Source organism: Rattus norvegicus, chromosome 11 (assembly GCF_021556685.1).
Source record: "Rattus norvegicus strain SHRSP/BbbUtx chromosome 11, alternate assembly SHRSP_T2T, whole genome shotgun sequence".
In the NCBI taxonomy this organism is placed as follows: domain Eukaryota; kingdom Metazoa; phylum Chordata; class Mammalia; order Rodentia; family Muridae; genus Rattus; species Rattus norvegicus.
Window position 1 is genome coordinate 88,750,501 of NC_141544.1, and position 19,191 is coordinate 88,769,691.

Genomic DNA, 19,191 nt, shown 5'->3' on the forward strand with positions numbered 1-19,191 from the left:
TGCAGTCCATGACTCTTTCTCCTCAACAGCGTGACGTTTCTGTGTTAAAGAATCGTATGATAATAATATATTAAGGTATTTTACATTGCTTCTATAACTTCTAGAATTTCCAAGGAATTATAGTGATAATGTTTAATTAAATGTGACTCATCTGTTTCTAACTGGATATATACTTACTGATGATATATTTTATAAATATGGTATTAACAACCTCCAAAATTAATGGACTCTGCACACATTTCCAAGGCCGAATTGTAGCATAACTTCCTCTGCTAAAGAGAGTTCTATTTATTTTATGTTCTATATTAAGTATTCAACATGGTCTTCAGTGTCCATAATTATATGAACACACAGTCAGATTGTTCATACTCTTTAAAGAGTTCCTTTCTAGTTGCATTTCACATAAAGGACTTAGGTTCAAATAACACTTTCATATACTGGAAGCTATAATTAATTCAAAGTTGTACTTAAGATTAAAAATAAAAGAGCAGCTTTGAAAATAGAAGTGCTAATAAGACCTTATGTGAACTTTCCTAACTGCCCTGGCTGTAGAAATTATCTGACTTTTATCTATAAAAGGGTAATTGGGATATTAGTCAGGTTACCTTCAGCTACAAGAAATATACACCCCAATTAAATGTGGCTTTAAAATATGTCTTTCACATGACAAAATGCCTGAAGTGTGATTCTAGAGTTAGTTAATTCAGTCGCATGACCAGGAGCCCGAGTTCTTTCTTTTCAGCTTCCTCCTCCACCATCCTCAGCATGTTGACTTTGTTCCTCAGGAAGGCCTGCCAGTTGCAAAAACCCAAAAATTACAATGGCTGTCACAGGACATTTGCTTCACCTTTCAATTACTGAGACTGTACCCCACTTGAGAGTTCACACACAGTATCCCAAGCTCAAACCGGACCAGTACAGAATCAGCCTTCTAATCATAAATGGAAGGCAATAGCCTCCAACCAAGGCAGGCTGTGGGTAGTTCTCACAGATCAACACCCATTGTGTTCTCCTTTTCTGGAGGTCACCCTTAACAACTTCATCCCTAGGGGAAAGATCTCTGAATTGTGTCATTTGCAAGCATCTAGCTTATAAATATCCCAACCGTGGCCAATTTTAAATCATGAAAATGTTATCATTGAATGCAGAGTATAAAAGACATAAGTTTGGATTATAAATACTTTGTTTTATTATTTTAAGTCAAATATAGCTTATTTTTAAAATAATGACTAGATTTCAAAACTGATTTTGAACTGTAGTGCTAAGCTACATATCCTAGCACCAGAGCACCTGTATCTCCACCAGTTAACCCCTTCTGCTCTAGAGAAATGTATATTTTTAAGCTATATACACATGTAAAGGATTAAAGTTTCTTTAGGCATTGGAAAAATAAATACATCGCATTCACTATAAAAGGCCATGAAATATTGGTATACTTAATGTTTAAATAAAAACTAAACAACCTAGAATTGTCAAATTATTTCATGAAATAAAAATAAGGAATAAATGTTCTTCTTATTGTATTTTATTAAAACTTGAACACGAGAGAGGAAATTTATATGAAAAAATGGCATTGTCAGTAAGACATAGGATCAGAATTTTTCATTATTGGTCAATGATTTTTATCTTTCAAAACTGGTTTTGGAGAGAGAAAGAGAGAAAAAGTGGGAGAAAAAGAAAGAAAGAGAGAGATTGAGAAGGAATGAAAGGAAAAAGAATAATGAGGGTTGCGCATTTCATAAGTCTAACTTTAAAAGGGCCTATTAATGACATCATCCTTCAATAATTGGTGTCAGGCTGCATGACCAGTAATTCTGAGTACTTGACCATGGTTGCTGTTTACATGCCCTCAACCCTATATCTTCTAAGGCCAAATGTTATGGTAGGGTAGAGAAGTCTTAGAAGTTAGTTAGGTCTAAGTAAGTTTGAAGTTCAAAGCTATACAGAGTGTTAGCCTGTGTCTTGACCTCTCCTTTAGTTGAATCTTTGTTTTAGGTCATTTAACTGTTCTGAAGATGAATTAAGCTGTAAACAAACAAGACATTCAAAAGATGATCACTAATGTTTGTTTTTATAGCCAAAGAATCTAATATTGTATTTGAAAAATACAGGAATCTTATTATTGAAGTAAGTTATGGGTGAAAGAAAGAATAAAATAAAATACCCAGGCCTGGTAAAGACACTTAGCTCATTCTAATGCAGCTGGGCTCTATGACTTCAGAGGATAACATCAACACTAGAAGTTCAGGTTGTGGCCTCTACGATGTGCTGGGATTGTATTTCTCTAAATCTACTCTTCGGGGATATCCTCTGTTGATGAACCAGGATGAAGGTAGTATGAACTCTGTGTTTCACAGCTGCTTTGCACACCTTCTGGACTCCACTTTTAACTAGGGTTACTGTGAAACAGAGCTGGAAAGAAGTTTTCAAATACAGATACTTATATTTGCAAACATTAGTCAGAGGCACTAACTTTGGCTCCAAATAATGAATACTTCAAATACAAAAGTCGGTAGTTGCTGGGTCTAAGAAAAGCTGATGATTATTTTTCTACTTGTTTCTTTTTGTAAGACAGAGAAGAACAACCTGGAGGCTAAACTGCTACTGTCTCTAAATGACTTCCAAAGATTTTTACACTGCATCCATTTACACTTTGTTCCTATAAGCTAAAAGTACTTAAAAGAGAATCAGAAACATCCTTTTCAGTGTCCCAAACCTGTGGGACACTAAGCATTGTCTCCTGTTCTTATGCAGGGACTGATATCACTACAGAAGAGACTAATGGATTATAGCTTTTAGAACCACAAGAATGCATACATGATCTCCCCACTCAAGCATTACAAATAAAATGTGAAAGCTAAAATCTGGCTCCTTCACACTGACTCTTAGATTAAAATCCCTTCCAGCTGGCGAAGATGAACATGGAATTCACTGAGGGCATGACAGTGAGAAGTAGGATGGTCTGTCTTGGGAGAGAGGGATTGAGCCCAGGGATGTTGTATGGAAAGCCCAGGGAAGGATATTTTGGTTTACAGGAAGTCACAAGATTTCTAAGTCAAAGGTCAGCAGTAGATACAGGAAAGACTGTGGCGCACCCTATCTTTCAGTTTACTCTGCTGATCATTTATTTAACTTGTTTTACTGATACTAAGAGATTTCTAGAACATACCTTTTATGACATTGGAATACCCAAGAAACGCAAGGTAATCAATAGTGTATCTCTTCTACCAAAAAGCATTTTCGAAATGAATTTATGCAGAGATATTTTTTAAAATAAATTAAAAGTTTTTATAGCTTCTATCTTTTATTGAATTTTTGGCATAGTGAGACAAAATTGTTAGCACTCTAACAGCAAAGCCAGAGAACAAAATATTTATTTAAGCTAAAATTAAACTGATTTTATTGAACTATAACACATAGAAGAAAACACACTATTCTCTTTCACATCCATTTCAGTTTACTAATCTGTATTTTTCATTTTGCCACATCACCTGTCATTTTGAGTGTTTGGAAGGAAGACTATAAAGAAATATAATGTTAATATTATTTTAGCCAAGTATTTATTTTCCATAGTTTAGGAGTTAACTCTAAGTTTCATACTTAAAATATGTTACTGGAAAATAGGACACAATTTCCCAGTTTTAGCTAATAGGAACAAAATTCTGTCACAACTCAATAGGATGACTGGGTAGATAGCATTTACTCTGAAGAGCATAAACACGCAGCAGAGGAGCCACTGGTTCGAGTCTTTAATCTCTTCCACCCTTTTGGAAGAATCATTGAAATTCAAGAATTTCTCTCTCAAGCACAAAGAACTACAGGAAAAGCTTGAGATGCTTCTCCTTAACAAAATGTTCTGGTGGCAAAATGACAAAGCATAAGAAGTTACTGATATCTAGTCCCATAAAAATATAAAGATATTAGAGCAACAACAATAAAAGATTTTAGAACAACAAACAAGAAACTAAACATGCTTGGACAAAACAAAACAAAACTAAAAAGATATTAAACCTGGAAAGAGTTTTGTTTCATTATTAGAGCTTACAAAAGCTTGGCTGGCATACAAGGCCAAAAGGTATAGTTTCATGGCGGGGAAACAGAAACATTCCGAACGCTGGAGTGCTGTGATGCAAAAGTAGAGTGGTGGACAGTGACGTGACTTTAAAGAAAAAATATCTTGTTCTGATTCTGTCAGTCTAAATTAAGCAGTTTTGTGGATTAGAATTTAATGAAGATTTTAGAAGAGAGCTCATCATGATGATATATATAATTATGGTAACTTAGGACCAACGATAAGATTGGTTGTCCTTTTTAAGTGATTCTTTGTGGATCTGACTAAGACATCAAAGAGACAGAATGACAACAGTTCATATCTAGGATCAAGTCTGCAAATATATTAATCCAGCAAAAAGAAGGAAGTGCTAGTTGAGTTAATGGAAATATTGATAACCAGTCATGGTAGAACAATACCAAAAAGGCCGTAGATTCAGATTATAGGGTCTCTACTGCAGATCCAGTTTGTATATGTAAGGCTATGGCCTGCTTCAGAGTATCAGCTCTAGTTAGATCAGTGAACAAGATCAAAATACATAGCTGTCAGACATATTTGCATTGTGCCATATTCAGCCAGTATTATTTGGAATCAGATTTTGTCCCTTAAAAGGGCCTCCTGAGATAGACATCATAATACACAATGACCAGCTAGATTGGAAGATGATGTAAATGAAATGAAAGGTGTTAAAATTCCAGAGAGATATCCCCCGTGCCCATAAGAATAAGTTATATAGTGTTTTCAAAGGTTTTCCAAGAAAATGGTCCAAGGCCTCTAGACCATAGTGTGTAACATGTGTACCATAGGAAGGCCTGCTGAGTTGGGCTGTCTCCAGGTAAAGTTACTAACGTATGGCTTTTGTTAATAACTTTGGAAAACTGTTCCTCATCAAAATCAGAAACGTAAAATATGTATTACCTTCACACAGATTTTTCACAATTTTAGAAATACCTGGTGTTTCAGTGAAGCCTACAGTTTTAAGACTTGACTCAGCAAAGCAAAGACAGGAATAACAGGAAAGCCATTGTGAGTCTAACACCTTAAACTGAAGGACTCAAACCTTGATGTTACTGTCTGGGTCACAGTCATTACCATTGTGTGTGTGATAATACCCACCTGAAGGGTAGCAAAGAAATTGGAATCTATTTGTCAGAGCTCTTTGAGTTCTTGAAGGTGAGAAAGCTTCAGATAAAGACTATTATGTACACACTGCCTCTATTCAGCAAAGGAATCTATAAGATGATTCTGTCAAAGTCACATTAGTTACTTAGCCTGGCAGTTTCATTTCAAGATTATCAGTGGTTAAAACTGAATAACATTATTTGGGCAGTGACAACCATGGCATTCCCTTGTGACTGGAGAAGCCCATTTCGAACTCAAGCTTTCCCCAGTGTTCAACATTCCTACTATACTCTTACTACTTATTTTGATGTGGCAACCTAACTATACCAAAAATAAATAAATAAACAAATAAATAAATAAATAAACACCAAGATACCATGTCTAATCTCAAAAACAGATTCATTCACCTTTCTCACTTCCATGTTAAACTATATTTCACAAGATTTATTTTTGTTATTATGCAGAAACTAATGTCAATAGATCAGGGCCCAACTTTCTTACATTTTACATTTGTTATTTTAATGTGATATGCAGCAATATGTCATGGGTAAAAAAATGCCTGAGGGAACAATGGTAGAAAAATAAAAAAAAGTCATTCCAATGCAACTAAACAGTTAAGACTGGAAAATAATTTCCTCATATTATATTATAATTAAAAATGCTAAATATACCAAACAAAAAAAACATATTGACAGATACAGGAGTAACATCAAGTCACATACAAAGGCAAGCTCACCAGAATAACAGTTGATATCTTAACAGAAACTTTAAAAGCCAGTGCGACTTGGGAAGTTATAGTTCATACTCTGAAAGATAGTACTTACCAATCTACACCACTGTATAGAGAAAAACTGCCTGTCCCAATTAAAGAAAGACAACCTGTTTCCATGCTAAAAAGAGGTTGGAGAAATTTTTCGTTACTAAGACAGCTCAAAAGACAATCCTTGAAGGGAAACTTCAGTCAGAGAGAACCACACCCAGGAGAATACAGGAACTAATAATCAATATTAGAAGAGCAGTTAAGGAAAAGAAAAAAAAAAGAAAATACCAAACACTATAGAATCGGGAAAATAATAGAAACTAATATATATTTTTCATTACTAACCCAGAATATTAATTATCTCAACGTACCAATCAATAGACATAGACCAGCAGATAATTTTTAAAAACAGAGTGCCTCCATGCATTTTCTCTGAGCAACATACCACATCAAGAAAGAGGGATGTAGGCTGAGAATAAAAAATACAAATGGTATCGCAGTGCGTGGAACCAGGAGCTCAGCAGATGTCTTCTCCTAGTACCTGATAAACTTCACTTTGTGCAAATTCACTAGTGACCATTACGGAAGAAACAACACAGTAAGAAGATATTATGATTTTAAACATATAAGCACTGAACACGAGGGTTCCTGCTTCCTAAAGTAATGATGGCTATATGTAAAGGCAGAGATTAATTCTCCATAATCGTATTGGCTTATCTCAGTGCCCGGATTCCTAACCACTACTAACAACAAGGTAAAAACAGAAGAAAAATAGTGGCACATTTGAGATAAATTATATCATAGATCAAATGGACCTATCAGACACCTATAGGACATTTCAGCCAAACACTCAAGAAACACATTCTTCTCAGTAACTCATTTGACATTTTGTAAAACAGATCATATAACCATGTGCAGCATAAACCTTAAATACAGGAAAACTGAAATAATTTATGTTCTGTAGGACAATTATATAGCAGATTCATACGTCACATAGGAGATTCAACAAGATGCCACTCAGTGACGAAAAAGTCAAAGAAATCAAGAAGTAAATAAACACAGACTCCTAGAGTTCAATGAAAATGAAAACACAACAACCCCAAACATATGAAATATTATGAGAATAGAGCCACGAGGGGTGTTTATAACCATAAGCCCCTTTACTAAAAAATCTGAGGTATCTCAAATAATAACTCCATATTCTAAGGCATTGGGAAAACAAAGACAAACCAAAACCTTAATTAGTAGATGGAAAGAAATAATTAATTTCAGGACCAAAATTGATGTAATAGAAACAAACAGACAAGAACAAAACAATACAAAGAATCAACAAAACAAAGGCCTGGTTTTTGTCATTGTTGTTGTTGCTGCTGTGTTTTCAAAAGACATACAGGCCCTTAGCCAAACTCCTAAAAAGGGAAGGCTCAACCAAATTAGTGGCACAGGGGAAACATAATCCATACCAGTGGAATTCAGAAAACCATGAGGACATACCTTAAAATCTTTGATTCCACTAAGCTGGAAAGTCTAAAAGAAATGTTTGAGTTTCTAGATGCATATCAAAATTAAACCATCATGAGAAAAACAACTTAAAGAGATCTAAAACAGGCAAGATTCTTGAAGCGGTGATAATAATAATCTGCTAAAAGGCGCAGGCCCAGACATGTAAAGAGGTAACAACACGAATTCTTTTCAGACTATTCCATAAAATAAGGATATTGGAAGACTACTGAACTCCTTTGTGAAGCCTTGGTTTCAAAAGTATAGAAAGTCACACACAAGATGAAAATTATTGATTTATTTTATGCATATGAAGGCAAATATTCTTAATAAAAGACTTTTAAGCTAAATTCAAGAATGCATCCAAAAGATAATTCACCCAATGCAACACTCTTCATTCCAAAGATACCAGTATATGTGTAATTCAATAAATGTTCTGTCATACAAGTGGACTAAAAGACAGTAATTGCTTAACACTTTACCAGATTTAGGAAAAGCTATTAGCAAAACCAGCATACCTTCATGGAAATAGTCCCAACCTACAGACTTTACACAGCACAACTCTAACCAAAATTATAATAAGTGGTAGAAAGCTGAATATTTTCACTAAAATCTGGAATAATTCTGAGTATCTTCTCCCTTTATTTCTAATCAGTATGGTCCTTGAGGTCTTAGCTAAAAGCCATACCCCCTGAGAGGAAAATAAAAGGGATACAAATTGACAAAAAAAAAAGGGAGACAAAGTATCCTTATTTGAAATTGATATGATTTTATAAGTAAGAGATGCTTCCCACAGTAGAAAACTTGTATATCTAATATACACTTGAGGCAAAGTGATTTAATACTAAAGTAATATGCAAGTCTGCATTTTTTTTGAATCGAGTTCTTGTTGCTTAGAAAGTGAAGGCAGAAATTGACAAATGGGATTTTGTAAAATAAAAAGCTTCTCTCAAAACATAGTTTATTTAGTAAAGAGTTAATCTATAGCCTATGAGGAAATCTTTGATATCTATATATCTACCAGAAGATTAATACCTAGCACATTCAATGAACTAAAATAACCAAATAACAAGAAATCAAATAATGCACCAGAAGCAGAAGGATGAAATAACACATTGTGAAAGACAGAACACGGGTGGGGGATAACTCCATGATAAAACGTTCAACCTCACTGTCCATGAAAGAAATTCAAACTAAAAGTAATTCAGGTTTCCCTTCCATAAGAACACCTATGTTCAGTGTGTATGCAAAGCTGTTGGAAAGGAATACAATTTTGCCTCTAAAGGCTCATATCAGCTTGGCTGTATTTAATGTCCAGAATACGCTATAAGGATCCCAAGTCTTGGGGCAACATGTTCTCTTCCCGCAAAGCACACCGTTCTTATTATTTTAATTGATTTGAAAGCCTCCCTAACTTTCCCTCTATACTTTACTCATCCATCACCTGGGGAGGAGTCCAGCCTTGTCTGTTTCATTGAGATGAAGGTGTTTTTCCGGGTTGCCGGAAAAGCTGGATCTTACAGTAGTAGGAATGGAATAGGGATAAGACCTTTGGAGCTGAAGAAGCAGTAGAATGGTTAAAAAGTGTTGGGGGGGTGTTATCAGAAGAAAAAGTTTGAAAAGGGAAAAAAGCCTCAACACAGAAAAATGCTTTTTAAAGTTTCTTATTTTGCCATAAGCTTCAGTACGAGAATGTGATTTGTGAGATCCAGAAAACGTGCAGTTTTTCTGGAATAAACCTGAAACCACTTTTTTCTGGTTGTTGGGCTCAGTTAAATTATTATACTGGGGGGGGGGACAGCATATTGATAAGGAGAAAATGGGGGAGTGAAATTAACCTGATAGGGTTTAGAGTATGTAGAACTCAGCATATTTCAGAGGCTGAAGTAAGGATTTGGGGATTGATAGGGAGAAAAATTATTGCATTAAAATCAATTAAAAGAAGGGCCTCTAATGTAATCAGCCCCATGCTTCCAAACTAAGTAATTCCTGGCTTTGAAAATTGAAGCCCTGTGTGGGAGGTCTCTCTTATTCAGATAAAAACTTTTATTCTCTAGGCAGAAATAATTTCCCTCAATTTTGGCTCTGTGGTATTAAGTGAAAATTATTCCTTAAAATTCATAGTCTCTGGGGGTGTGGGCCACGTCCTCCAGCTTAGTATTAGAGTGCTTACCCAGCATGCACAAGGTCCTGGTTTCAATTCCTAGCACTGTGCGGAGCAATCTTAAAAGTCTATCTCCTCTCAAAAGATAGAAGAGTTATTAGATTTTCAGGTAACTGTCATAAGTTTATATAGACAAGTCAACCCTACTCAGCCTCTTTCCCATTTCACAGTGGATTCATCCAAGTCTTTCGAACTACAATTTCCTTCATTTGATGATCATCCTGAAATACTTTTTAAAAACAGCTCTCTTGCTTCTCCAGCTCCAAGAGATCTCATTTGTACACCATACCGATTCCTCACACATCTAGCTGTTACCAGCACACTGAAAACATGCCTCCATCTTTAAGTGAATAGACAAGTCTGGGACTCCACCAGGCCTTGGGTAAGTAGAGTCTAGAGGAAAAGTTAGGCAGGAGCACTGACCACACAAAATATAAAGTAGTAGAGATCAGGAGAATACATATATATGTCCAACTGGTCTACCCTAAGCAGGTTACATTGTGAGTAAAATCAAAATATATAATAAAATTTAAATCAGTAGTAATGTTATAAAATAATAACAATAAAAGTATCAAGCTGCATTGATAGGAAGGATCCTGAGGCAGGATCTTAAATTAGAAGTGTAAAGTTAACTACCAAGTAGAAAGTATTCGTAATGTTTCTAATCAATAAGAAATAAGATTCTGAGCTCTTAAAGTCTTCCTATTTTATGAATCTAGCACTTACTACATACTTACTAAACATTATTAAATACCTTTGTACTTTGTAATGAAATTGAGGTGTTCATGGTATCTTGTGTTTCCTTCGTTCCATTTCTTACAACCTCACAAGGTTTATCAGCCCACTTAAATATTTATTATTTACAAATCTCCTTGAAAATGTAGTTAGCAATCCAGAGTTGAAAAAAATCCTTTATAAAAACCAAAGAACATATAATTATTTTAGTTTCATTTCTCCATTTTTAGTTTTGATATGTTCTTATAATTCTTTTCTTTAGCTTAAGAAATGGGTGCAGTTTTATATTTGCAAATTAGAGCTTGAACTGATTAAACATTATTATGACATTATAAGCTATTTAATATACTTCTTGTATCATCAAAGTAATTTTAAAAAAATCATTAACTTAAGCAAAGGTCATAAAGGAGAAATGAGGGCAAATAGAAAAGGTTTTAGTCTTCTCTTTTGTAGAGTTTAAGGTATATCTATATCTATATATGTGTGTGTATGCATGTATGTATATATATATCTTAAAGTATTTAAGTATTAAGTATTAAAGTTTAAGGTATTTATATATATATAAAACTTAAGTAAGACCTCATCTACCAGAAGTACTCAACGGCAGAGAAGCACAGGAGGTTTTCACTCTAACTGTACAATACTGGATAGTGTCAGTGTATATGTCAGTCCCAACTGACGGCAAGCCATTTATTCATAACCCTAGGTAATGAGAAATCACAACAGAACTCACAACAGCCTCTATAGGATACAAAAGAAAAGCACACTCAACCACAACAATTCATTCATTTAGATTCTTCAGTCAAGATGTTATTCATTCTTCATTTTTACTAGCAGTCTTGTGGTTGCTAACAGTTTAGTTGGAAAAAAAGAAATACTATCAGATAATGCATTTTCATTCATTGGCTGAAGAAAAACAAGTTATAAAAAGAACCATGCTTCTTACTGTTTTCATATTAAGAGATGGGCACAATGTCCTAGAAAAACTGGAAGAAAGCAGGGCCTCTCTCTGAAAACTTATTTGTATACTCTAACTTGTAATTAAGAAGTACATGACACTGTTCAACTTGGTCAGGAAAATAGAAAAGTATCTGTGAACTAGGATAAGATGAGAAGAAAGAAATGCCAATGCTTATTTTAAAATAAAGGATTTTACATTTGCTATTTTAAATGATGGTCTAAAACCTGACCACACTGATGAAATTCCAAGCTAATTAAAAATAATCAACAAATTACAGGTGCAGCACACTATGTAGTATTAAAAACTAATATCTGTATCGCAATGTTCCTTCATGATCAATTTGTATTGTTTGATCATTTATTGCACCCCATGTTATTAAACATGTAATAAGAAGCTTATGTTAAAAAACTACTGTGGGTAAATATGGGGCCGATTAAATTATCACGCTTCTTTCTCTTCCATAGTTCTTGACTTAAGAGGCTTTCTCAGACTTACTATTTTAGTGCCACTAATTTTGCCTTCAATTATAAGAGATGCAACGAGTTAATGGAATTTGAGAATGGGAGTTTGCTGTTGGACCTGGCAAATTGTATTTGGTCATTTGAAATAAAAATTCCAAGAGGTAATGGAGATTTGAAAGTGGCAGGAAAACGTGGGTCCTCAGATTCTTGTTTCTCAGCATTACTGGCTTCAGGTCTCATCTTCAGAAAGTCAAATTTATAATTAAAAAGAGAGATAACTGAGAATGGAGAAGGTAAATAATACCAGTAAACATTAGAATGAAATCATAATTAGTTTTTCCCATCTAAATTATTACCCCAATTCTTATGGCTTAAGGTAAAAAAAATTTAATAACTGTCATTTCCAAAACCTTGACTAACCAATAAGCACACATCACTTGTGTCCGTTTCTCATCTTCTTTTGAATGGAACAAAGTGACTCTCAGAAGCCGGGAAATGCGTAATTACCCAGGCAGGAGCTGGTGGCCTTTGATCATAATTACAGTGCTTTATCCATCCATCACTGTTGCTGGAGGACTATCCTTGTGAACCCTTTAAAGGAGCTGGAAGCCCTGTCGAGACAAATTTGAGCTTCAAAACAGCTAATCAGAAACTCTGCTTTCTTGTCCTGCCTCACAGACTGCAATAGTCACTTTAATCTTACATCCATTTTTGCCTTTTAAGTAAAGTAAGACCATGCAGTACTGCTCGGGGAAGATTTATCCCAGGCTATATGCATCTTCAGGGGGAACTGGGTCTCAGGTTCTTTCACTAAGGTCGTGGTGCGCAAACAAGAGAGGCATCTGAAGTACTTGATAGAAATTCCGATTTTGCATTCCTTTAATGCTTGCTCAATTTCTCTATCTCAAATCTCAAACGAGTGAGGAGCCTCAGAACACAGGAAGCGCTAGAGCTGTGACTTCAAGGGTGACCCGATAACTAGGCAAGTCAAATCATTTTGGCATATTAACCAATTTCAAGACTCCAGCCAAACCTAGCCATCACAGCCACCAATTATGGATGGGACGTTTCTCTCCATACTTGGGAAAATTAGAAGTAAGCATATAACATCCCCATGTCTCCTGAATCTACATGGGGGCCTCAGACAATGGTACTGTCAAAAAGTCAATTCTGACTTCACATAAAACAAATTGGGAACTCTTAACCAACACGGTTAACAAAAGTCACTACTCCAGTTTGGTGGTTCTCTCAGATGGCTGCTTCCAGTTCTGACCCCCGACAGCCACTCATCTGCCCTTAAGCACATGTTTAACTGTTGTTATTAATAATGCAAGAATAACGAGGTTATTCTTGTGCTGTTTCCACACAGGTACCCCGAAATCTGGGAATGGGACGCATCTCATTTAGCTTCTACCTCCCCGACTCTGCAGCATAAACACTGACATAAGGAGACTGACTACTTATTGGTCAAATATACCAAACCAAGACAAAGGTTTTTTTGTTTGTTTGTTTTTTTGTTTCTATTTTTTGAGGATAAATATCTGGCAGTTGGTAGATTCATTTCTTACAGCTGTTGTAACGAGTTACCCCAAACTTAGTGCTGGAAAGCAACACAAATTTTATATGTTCTAGTTTGGGGGGTCAGAAGCCTTATATATCGGCTGAAATCCACAGTGTTGGCAGAGCTCAGTCCCCTCTGCAGAAGAATTTGTTTCTTTATGTTTCTAGCCTGCAGAAGCTGCCCGTCTATCTTGCCCCATGACTCATCCATCTTCAAAGCCGTAAGGTAGCTGTGCTATGTTATCTTTTTCATATTGTATCACTTTCACTTTTCTACTTTAAAGACTCTCATGATCACACTGTATGCCCATAGGTAATCCAAATTAGGCTCTCTTTCAAAGTTGGCTAATTGGAATCCTTAATTAGTAGCTGTCTTATTCCCTTTGGTCATATAATATAGTCTATTCACATAAGATGTAGCTTCTTATAGATGCCATCATACTGCCACCTTCCAAGTGGATCAGATACACTGAGAGACCAGTCTTATAAGGTCTTATATGAATCTAATAATATGACCTTGTTATTGATAAATGTGATTTTTGATCCGGAGCCTTGAATTTGAATGGGAGCTTTTTACATTTCCATCTTGTCTTTGCTAGTGTGTTGCTGGGGACGGGCAACTCAGCCCCTTTAAGGTCCGTAGTACTTAATTCTAAAGTGTAAACCTTCAGAGAGATGAGACAATGTTGAGACCTGTAATGATTCTTGTTTTAATTTACACACGATAAGGAGGAGAATGGTATGTAAAGTAGAATGTCCTTGTTTGTTACTGTACATTGAATAGTGTCCACGGTGAAAACACACATGTTTGTGGGACAAGAGCAGTCTAGCTCACTAGACACAAAAAAGCAGAAGAGAGCCGAGCAGGAAGGAGGTGCATTTTCAAGTCGAAGTGGCTTATGTGCGAACTATAGATTAGAGGTGTCAGCTTAAGAAATTCATGACAATCATATAATAAGATGCTCTTAAAGGTGAAACTGTGAACCAGATCTTTCATGCACTTTGTTGATAAATTTCCATGTCCCCAGAACATTCAAATGTGCCAGAAGTAACACAGAGAATTATATTAGCATTGGGTTAGGAACCTGAAGTACTTCATGATTACACCTGATGTGTATATTAGGCCATATAGATAAATTCTAAGTTGATATTCCTTTAATTGAAGGGATGTAATCTATTTGTTCCTGTCCTAGGGCTCGCTTCGTATAAGAACTGAACGTGGACAATATGAGCTCACTTCGATGTGTTGTACTTCTTACAGACCGTCAGCAAGATAAACATAGTCATTAGAGAAGCCCAAGTCTGATTTCCCCATCAAAAGATACACATACATTTGTTATCCAACACTAGAAATTGTATTATGTACTATTTATTTAGGCAGTCTTCCTAACACACAAAGAGTTTTTAATCTGTGTTTTTAATTCTAGCTGTAATTAGAAATAATGGCACTGTTGTGACTCCTTGGAATTAGCAATGTCTACAAGTGCTCATTATAGGGAACATTAAAGAAAAAGGCGACGGCAGTTGCTTCAAAACGTGAGTCTGTGGGAAGCTCTTCTTACTAGGCCTGCATGCCTTAGTAGGAAGCTCGACAAGAAGTCCACCAGAGAAAGTATAGTCTAAGTTCACTCTCGGTGAGCTGACTCTCTTCCTGATGTTCCCATTATCTGACATCAATACAAAAGCAGAGGGCAGAGGAACGGTCAGTGCCATCCTTGGAAGCCAGCTTTCCTGGTCACAGAGTAAGAAGGGTGCCAGTGCGGGAACAGACCAGATGATGATGGCCGTGTGAGACATGTTTCTGCTTTTTATGTGAGTTTTCTCACACAAAAGAAATGGTCTTCCTCTGTATGTGTTCTGTCACCACCCTTCCACTTACGATCTATTAATAAAGCAGAGTTAACAAAACCGACCTTTAAGCAAAAACAAACAAATAAACCAAAAACTCACTTATATGAGAAACAGTCTATTGATGTTCCAGCACCATGAACTGCCTTTAAAGAGAGGCTGACAGAAAGAATATAAATATTGTATAAATGGATCACATTGTAATGTTATCCACTTTTAGTTTTTTTACTTCAATTATCACATTATTTCAAAATGACATCTTTTTATTTATTTTAATTTTTCACAGGCTTATATTTTGAAATGGTATTTCAAAAGAATCGAATGCATCCCAGAATGGATTCAAAGTGTGCTTAGCAAACCAGATGCTAAGAGAAACTCGTGTAAAGGACACAATTTATATCATAAATATCAACTTTGAGTTTACATATTGATTACTACATTTGCTTTGAGTATTTGGCTAAATAGAGCAAATAGACTTACTGTGCATACGCTTTGTTTATTAGGAAATTAACCCACTGACTTCTTTGCTGATTTTGCACCATTTATTCTTGCTCTATTATCTTTGTTAGAATTGGATTGGGAATCGAATGACGGAGTTTGTAACTTTTAGCCATCCTTTCTTGTTTTGTGTAATTGCGAATTTCGCCAAACACAAAGCTGCATGGACATAAATGCCTTTCTTCTTTTCTGAAGAGCTTTTGCAAAGACTGAAGTAAATTAGTATTGATTCAGAACACAATCACATCCATAATATGTCAATATGTTCAGGTGGAAGGAAAGAAAAAGTGGGTGAAATCTTTATACTTCAAAGTACTATAGATTATAGTATAGGTTACTTTGAAATGTATATTTCAACTGTCCCTTTTTGGCTGGCATTAGTATTCATCAGTTAGCCATAATACATGCTGTTGACTCTATTCTATATAAGAAAAGGAAATTCATGAGTTATCATAGCAGAGTGTGAAAAATATCAACCTATCCTGTCCTTCTTTAATACAACACTAACAACTAAAGTCTTCTTTGAGCTTCTCTCAAAGACAAGGTCAGGAAAGACAAGTGTAAGTATGTAGATGACGATGATTGTGGAATGATTAAATTTGGTCTTTCTTAAAATAGATTCTGTAAACTGAGAACTACCAGAGTTGTCTGCTTAGAATAATCAACTCACACTATTCACCCATTGGACAGCGAAGCGAGCAGTGCTGGGCTCTTGTGTTCATATACAGTTTTCTTCTTTTTATTGAAGAAACATATTCATGCAATATAGTTTTATTTTATTTTCCCCTCCCCCATTTCCTCTCACCCCTGTAACATTTCACTTCCTTGTTTATTCATTAAGAAGAGTAACCTGTGGGAAACTAATCTAGTGTAAAAGTTAAGATATTTAAGGACTCATTGAATATCAAATACGTAAGTGTTATAGAGTTAATCAGATTTCAATAATGAACGCAATGGAATTTTTTTCTTCTCAGACAGGATCTCTGTAGCTGGCCCAGAATATGCAATCCTCCTGCCTCAGCCTCTTGAGTGCTGGGATTACAAGCATGATCCACCACACATGTATTCTCATAAACTTTTGTACACATATACCTTACAAGAGGAGGCTTAGTATACATAGTCCTTTCTATGTTATTTTATGGTTGTTTTTATAATAAATGAGGAAACATTTTAGCCTAAGAAAAATATTCTTATAAATCTTCCAAGACTGTGTCAATCGAGTCTCACAGCTCTATACACATTCTTGCGCCTTCTCCCAAGTTGGGAAAGCTATTGAAATAAAGGCACTCTAAAATTTCAAATCGTTTAAAGAGACTTTGATTATTTTGAATCTCTCAGTGTTCTGAGAACTTAGGTTCTGTTTAACCATGTGCGACAGGTCTTTAGGGATACATGAAAAACCATTTCTTTGCTTGTATGTATGGATGTGCCCCACCCACCAGCACACATGCCTGCAGAAGGATGTGTGAAGGAGGGAAGGGGCTCACTAGTCCATACTCTGAATCCAGCACAGCCTTCAGAAGAGGCCCAGGAGGGAACATGGTAAAGGCGACTGCTGACTCACAGCTCCGTTCTTAGATACATGAGTCTAGAAGCTACTGAATGGAATGAGTGATTTCTCTGATTGCTGGACGGTCTTTGAGAACTCAAAGTTGGGCATTCTGCTTTGTTGTCATTCCTGTCTCCAGCTCCAGATAAATTTAATGTTTAGGTCATCCGAGAAGATAGATTCTGGGTCCATTTGTTTTTGCTAAGACTGATGCTTGTAGAGAAAACAACTGAGGAGTTAAGAGACTATTTACATTTCACATTTCAACCTGGGAGATATTAACAATCTCTCTGTCTCTGGCTGGGTCTCTCTCCTTTGAGGTTGTAGTCTATCTTCTCTTTCTGTATTCCCCATTTCATGTATCTTTTCTCTTCTGTTTTTCCAACCAGAAAACCTCACAAAAAGAGAAAGAGTCATCCCGACAAGAGGGTGAATTATACTGATAGAAATAAATAGCCTTTCACAATCCAAGGCAATGCTATGGTAACCCGGTCCTGCCCAGCACTGGGACTCAGATTTTAGTGTGAGCCTCCAACAGGCACAGGTGGCAAGCGTCAGTTTAACCCCTTTCTCACCCTGCCGTTTTCAACACTCTAGATCTCTCTCATAAGTCTTACAAAGTACCAAATTCCACCTTCAAATCTCATGCCATTAAATTAACAACATCACAGTGCTTTGTGTGGTGTGAATGTTTCCCATAACTTTACACGGGAAACACTCTTCAGATTTCATTTACCAGTTTAAAAATAGCAAACTCTAATTTGAAACAGTCTCTTCCCCTGACAGAGGCACACTATTGTGAACTCTCGCTAATATTCCTTCTCAGTGCTAGGTAAATATTTTTCTACAAACACAAAAAAAAAAATCCAGTTTCATCACAGGTTTTAGAAGTCGTATTTGTCAAAAGATGATGTTTGTTTTGAAACAAATCAAAAAGAAAATATTCTTTAGAGCTAAAATGACAAGCCACAATCTGTTGCACATAACAATGGCTATCTAGTTTTAAGATATAAATCAAAATTTCCAGTGTTCGTTGACTTGAAGATTGCTCAATACATTATTATATCCCTGCCCAATGAAATTTCTTTTTTCTTGGGTGGGTGGGGACTGAGCATGGCAACTGGTACATTTTAATACTTTTTAACATCTTAAAATGGTGTGACATATTTTAAGTACCGTTTTAATTAATTCTCTGATAATGATTAATCTCATCCCCCCCTCCTCCAACCTACATCTCCCAACTCCTATCTCATCTTCTCTCTCTCTCTCTCTCTCTCTCTCTCTCTCTCTCTCTCTCTCTCTCTCTCTCGTCCAGTAGTGTGACAAATTTTTAAAAATGGATGCCTTCAAACTTTGTCACTTAGTAACTCAATAAAGTATAAGGTAACTGTAGAAAAGATGTCTATAAACCACTTTAAGTCCACACAAAGTCCAAAGTAGTATCATTATGCCCACTAAACAAGGAGGGCTTCTTTAGTAAACAGCAGAAACACTCAGAATACACAGGCACACCAGTTCAGTTTTGACAGACGTCAGGTCTGATTTAAACTCACCGCTGGATGTAAGGGTCAGGGCAGTACTGTAGGGTAGCACACCGTGAAGTTTCAAAATTCATTTCCTTCAACTCTCTTTGATACCAACAGATGGGGAACAATTCTATAAAATATACATATACACCTGAGAATATCTAGGTATATAGCCAGGAGGCTGAAAGCAATAGGGTCAAATGCCATCAGACATAGAAGTTTAGACACTTCCCCCCTTTACACAGATTTGCTAAGAGGCGGAGCATTTCTTCCTTTCAGCCAATCAGCGTCTTCAAGTGACCGGAGCATCATAAACAGTCAGCTCTTACCAGCTGGGCATCCTCTGTAAAGCTGTTCTTCCTCTCTGCCACAGTTTTAGAGCCCTTGACATAGAGTGGCCACACTTGTTGGCAATTTGTAGGCATCTCTGAACTTCTGGTCTTGTCCGTGATTGGG

At 36.0% G+C, this 19,191-nt stretch overlaps 1 protein-coding gene across 5 annotated transcripts in view; it reads right to left on the reverse strand.

Moving 5' to 3' along the window:
• Positions 1–18,971, reverse strand: part of Tp63 (tumor protein p63) — a 210,025-nt gene extending 191,054 nt beyond the window's left edge. For 3 of the 5 annotated variants that reach the window (NM_001127339.2, NM_019221.4, NM_001127341.1), the window contains 1 exon segment: positions 18,763–18,971. In NM_001127339.2, the coding sequence (NP_001120811.1) occupies positions 18,763–18,824 (62 nt within the window). In that variant the 5' untranslated portion in view covers positions 18,825–18,971. 5 annotated transcript variants of the gene reach the window in all.
• Between the last annotated feature and the right edge of the window lie 220 nt (positions 18,972–19,191).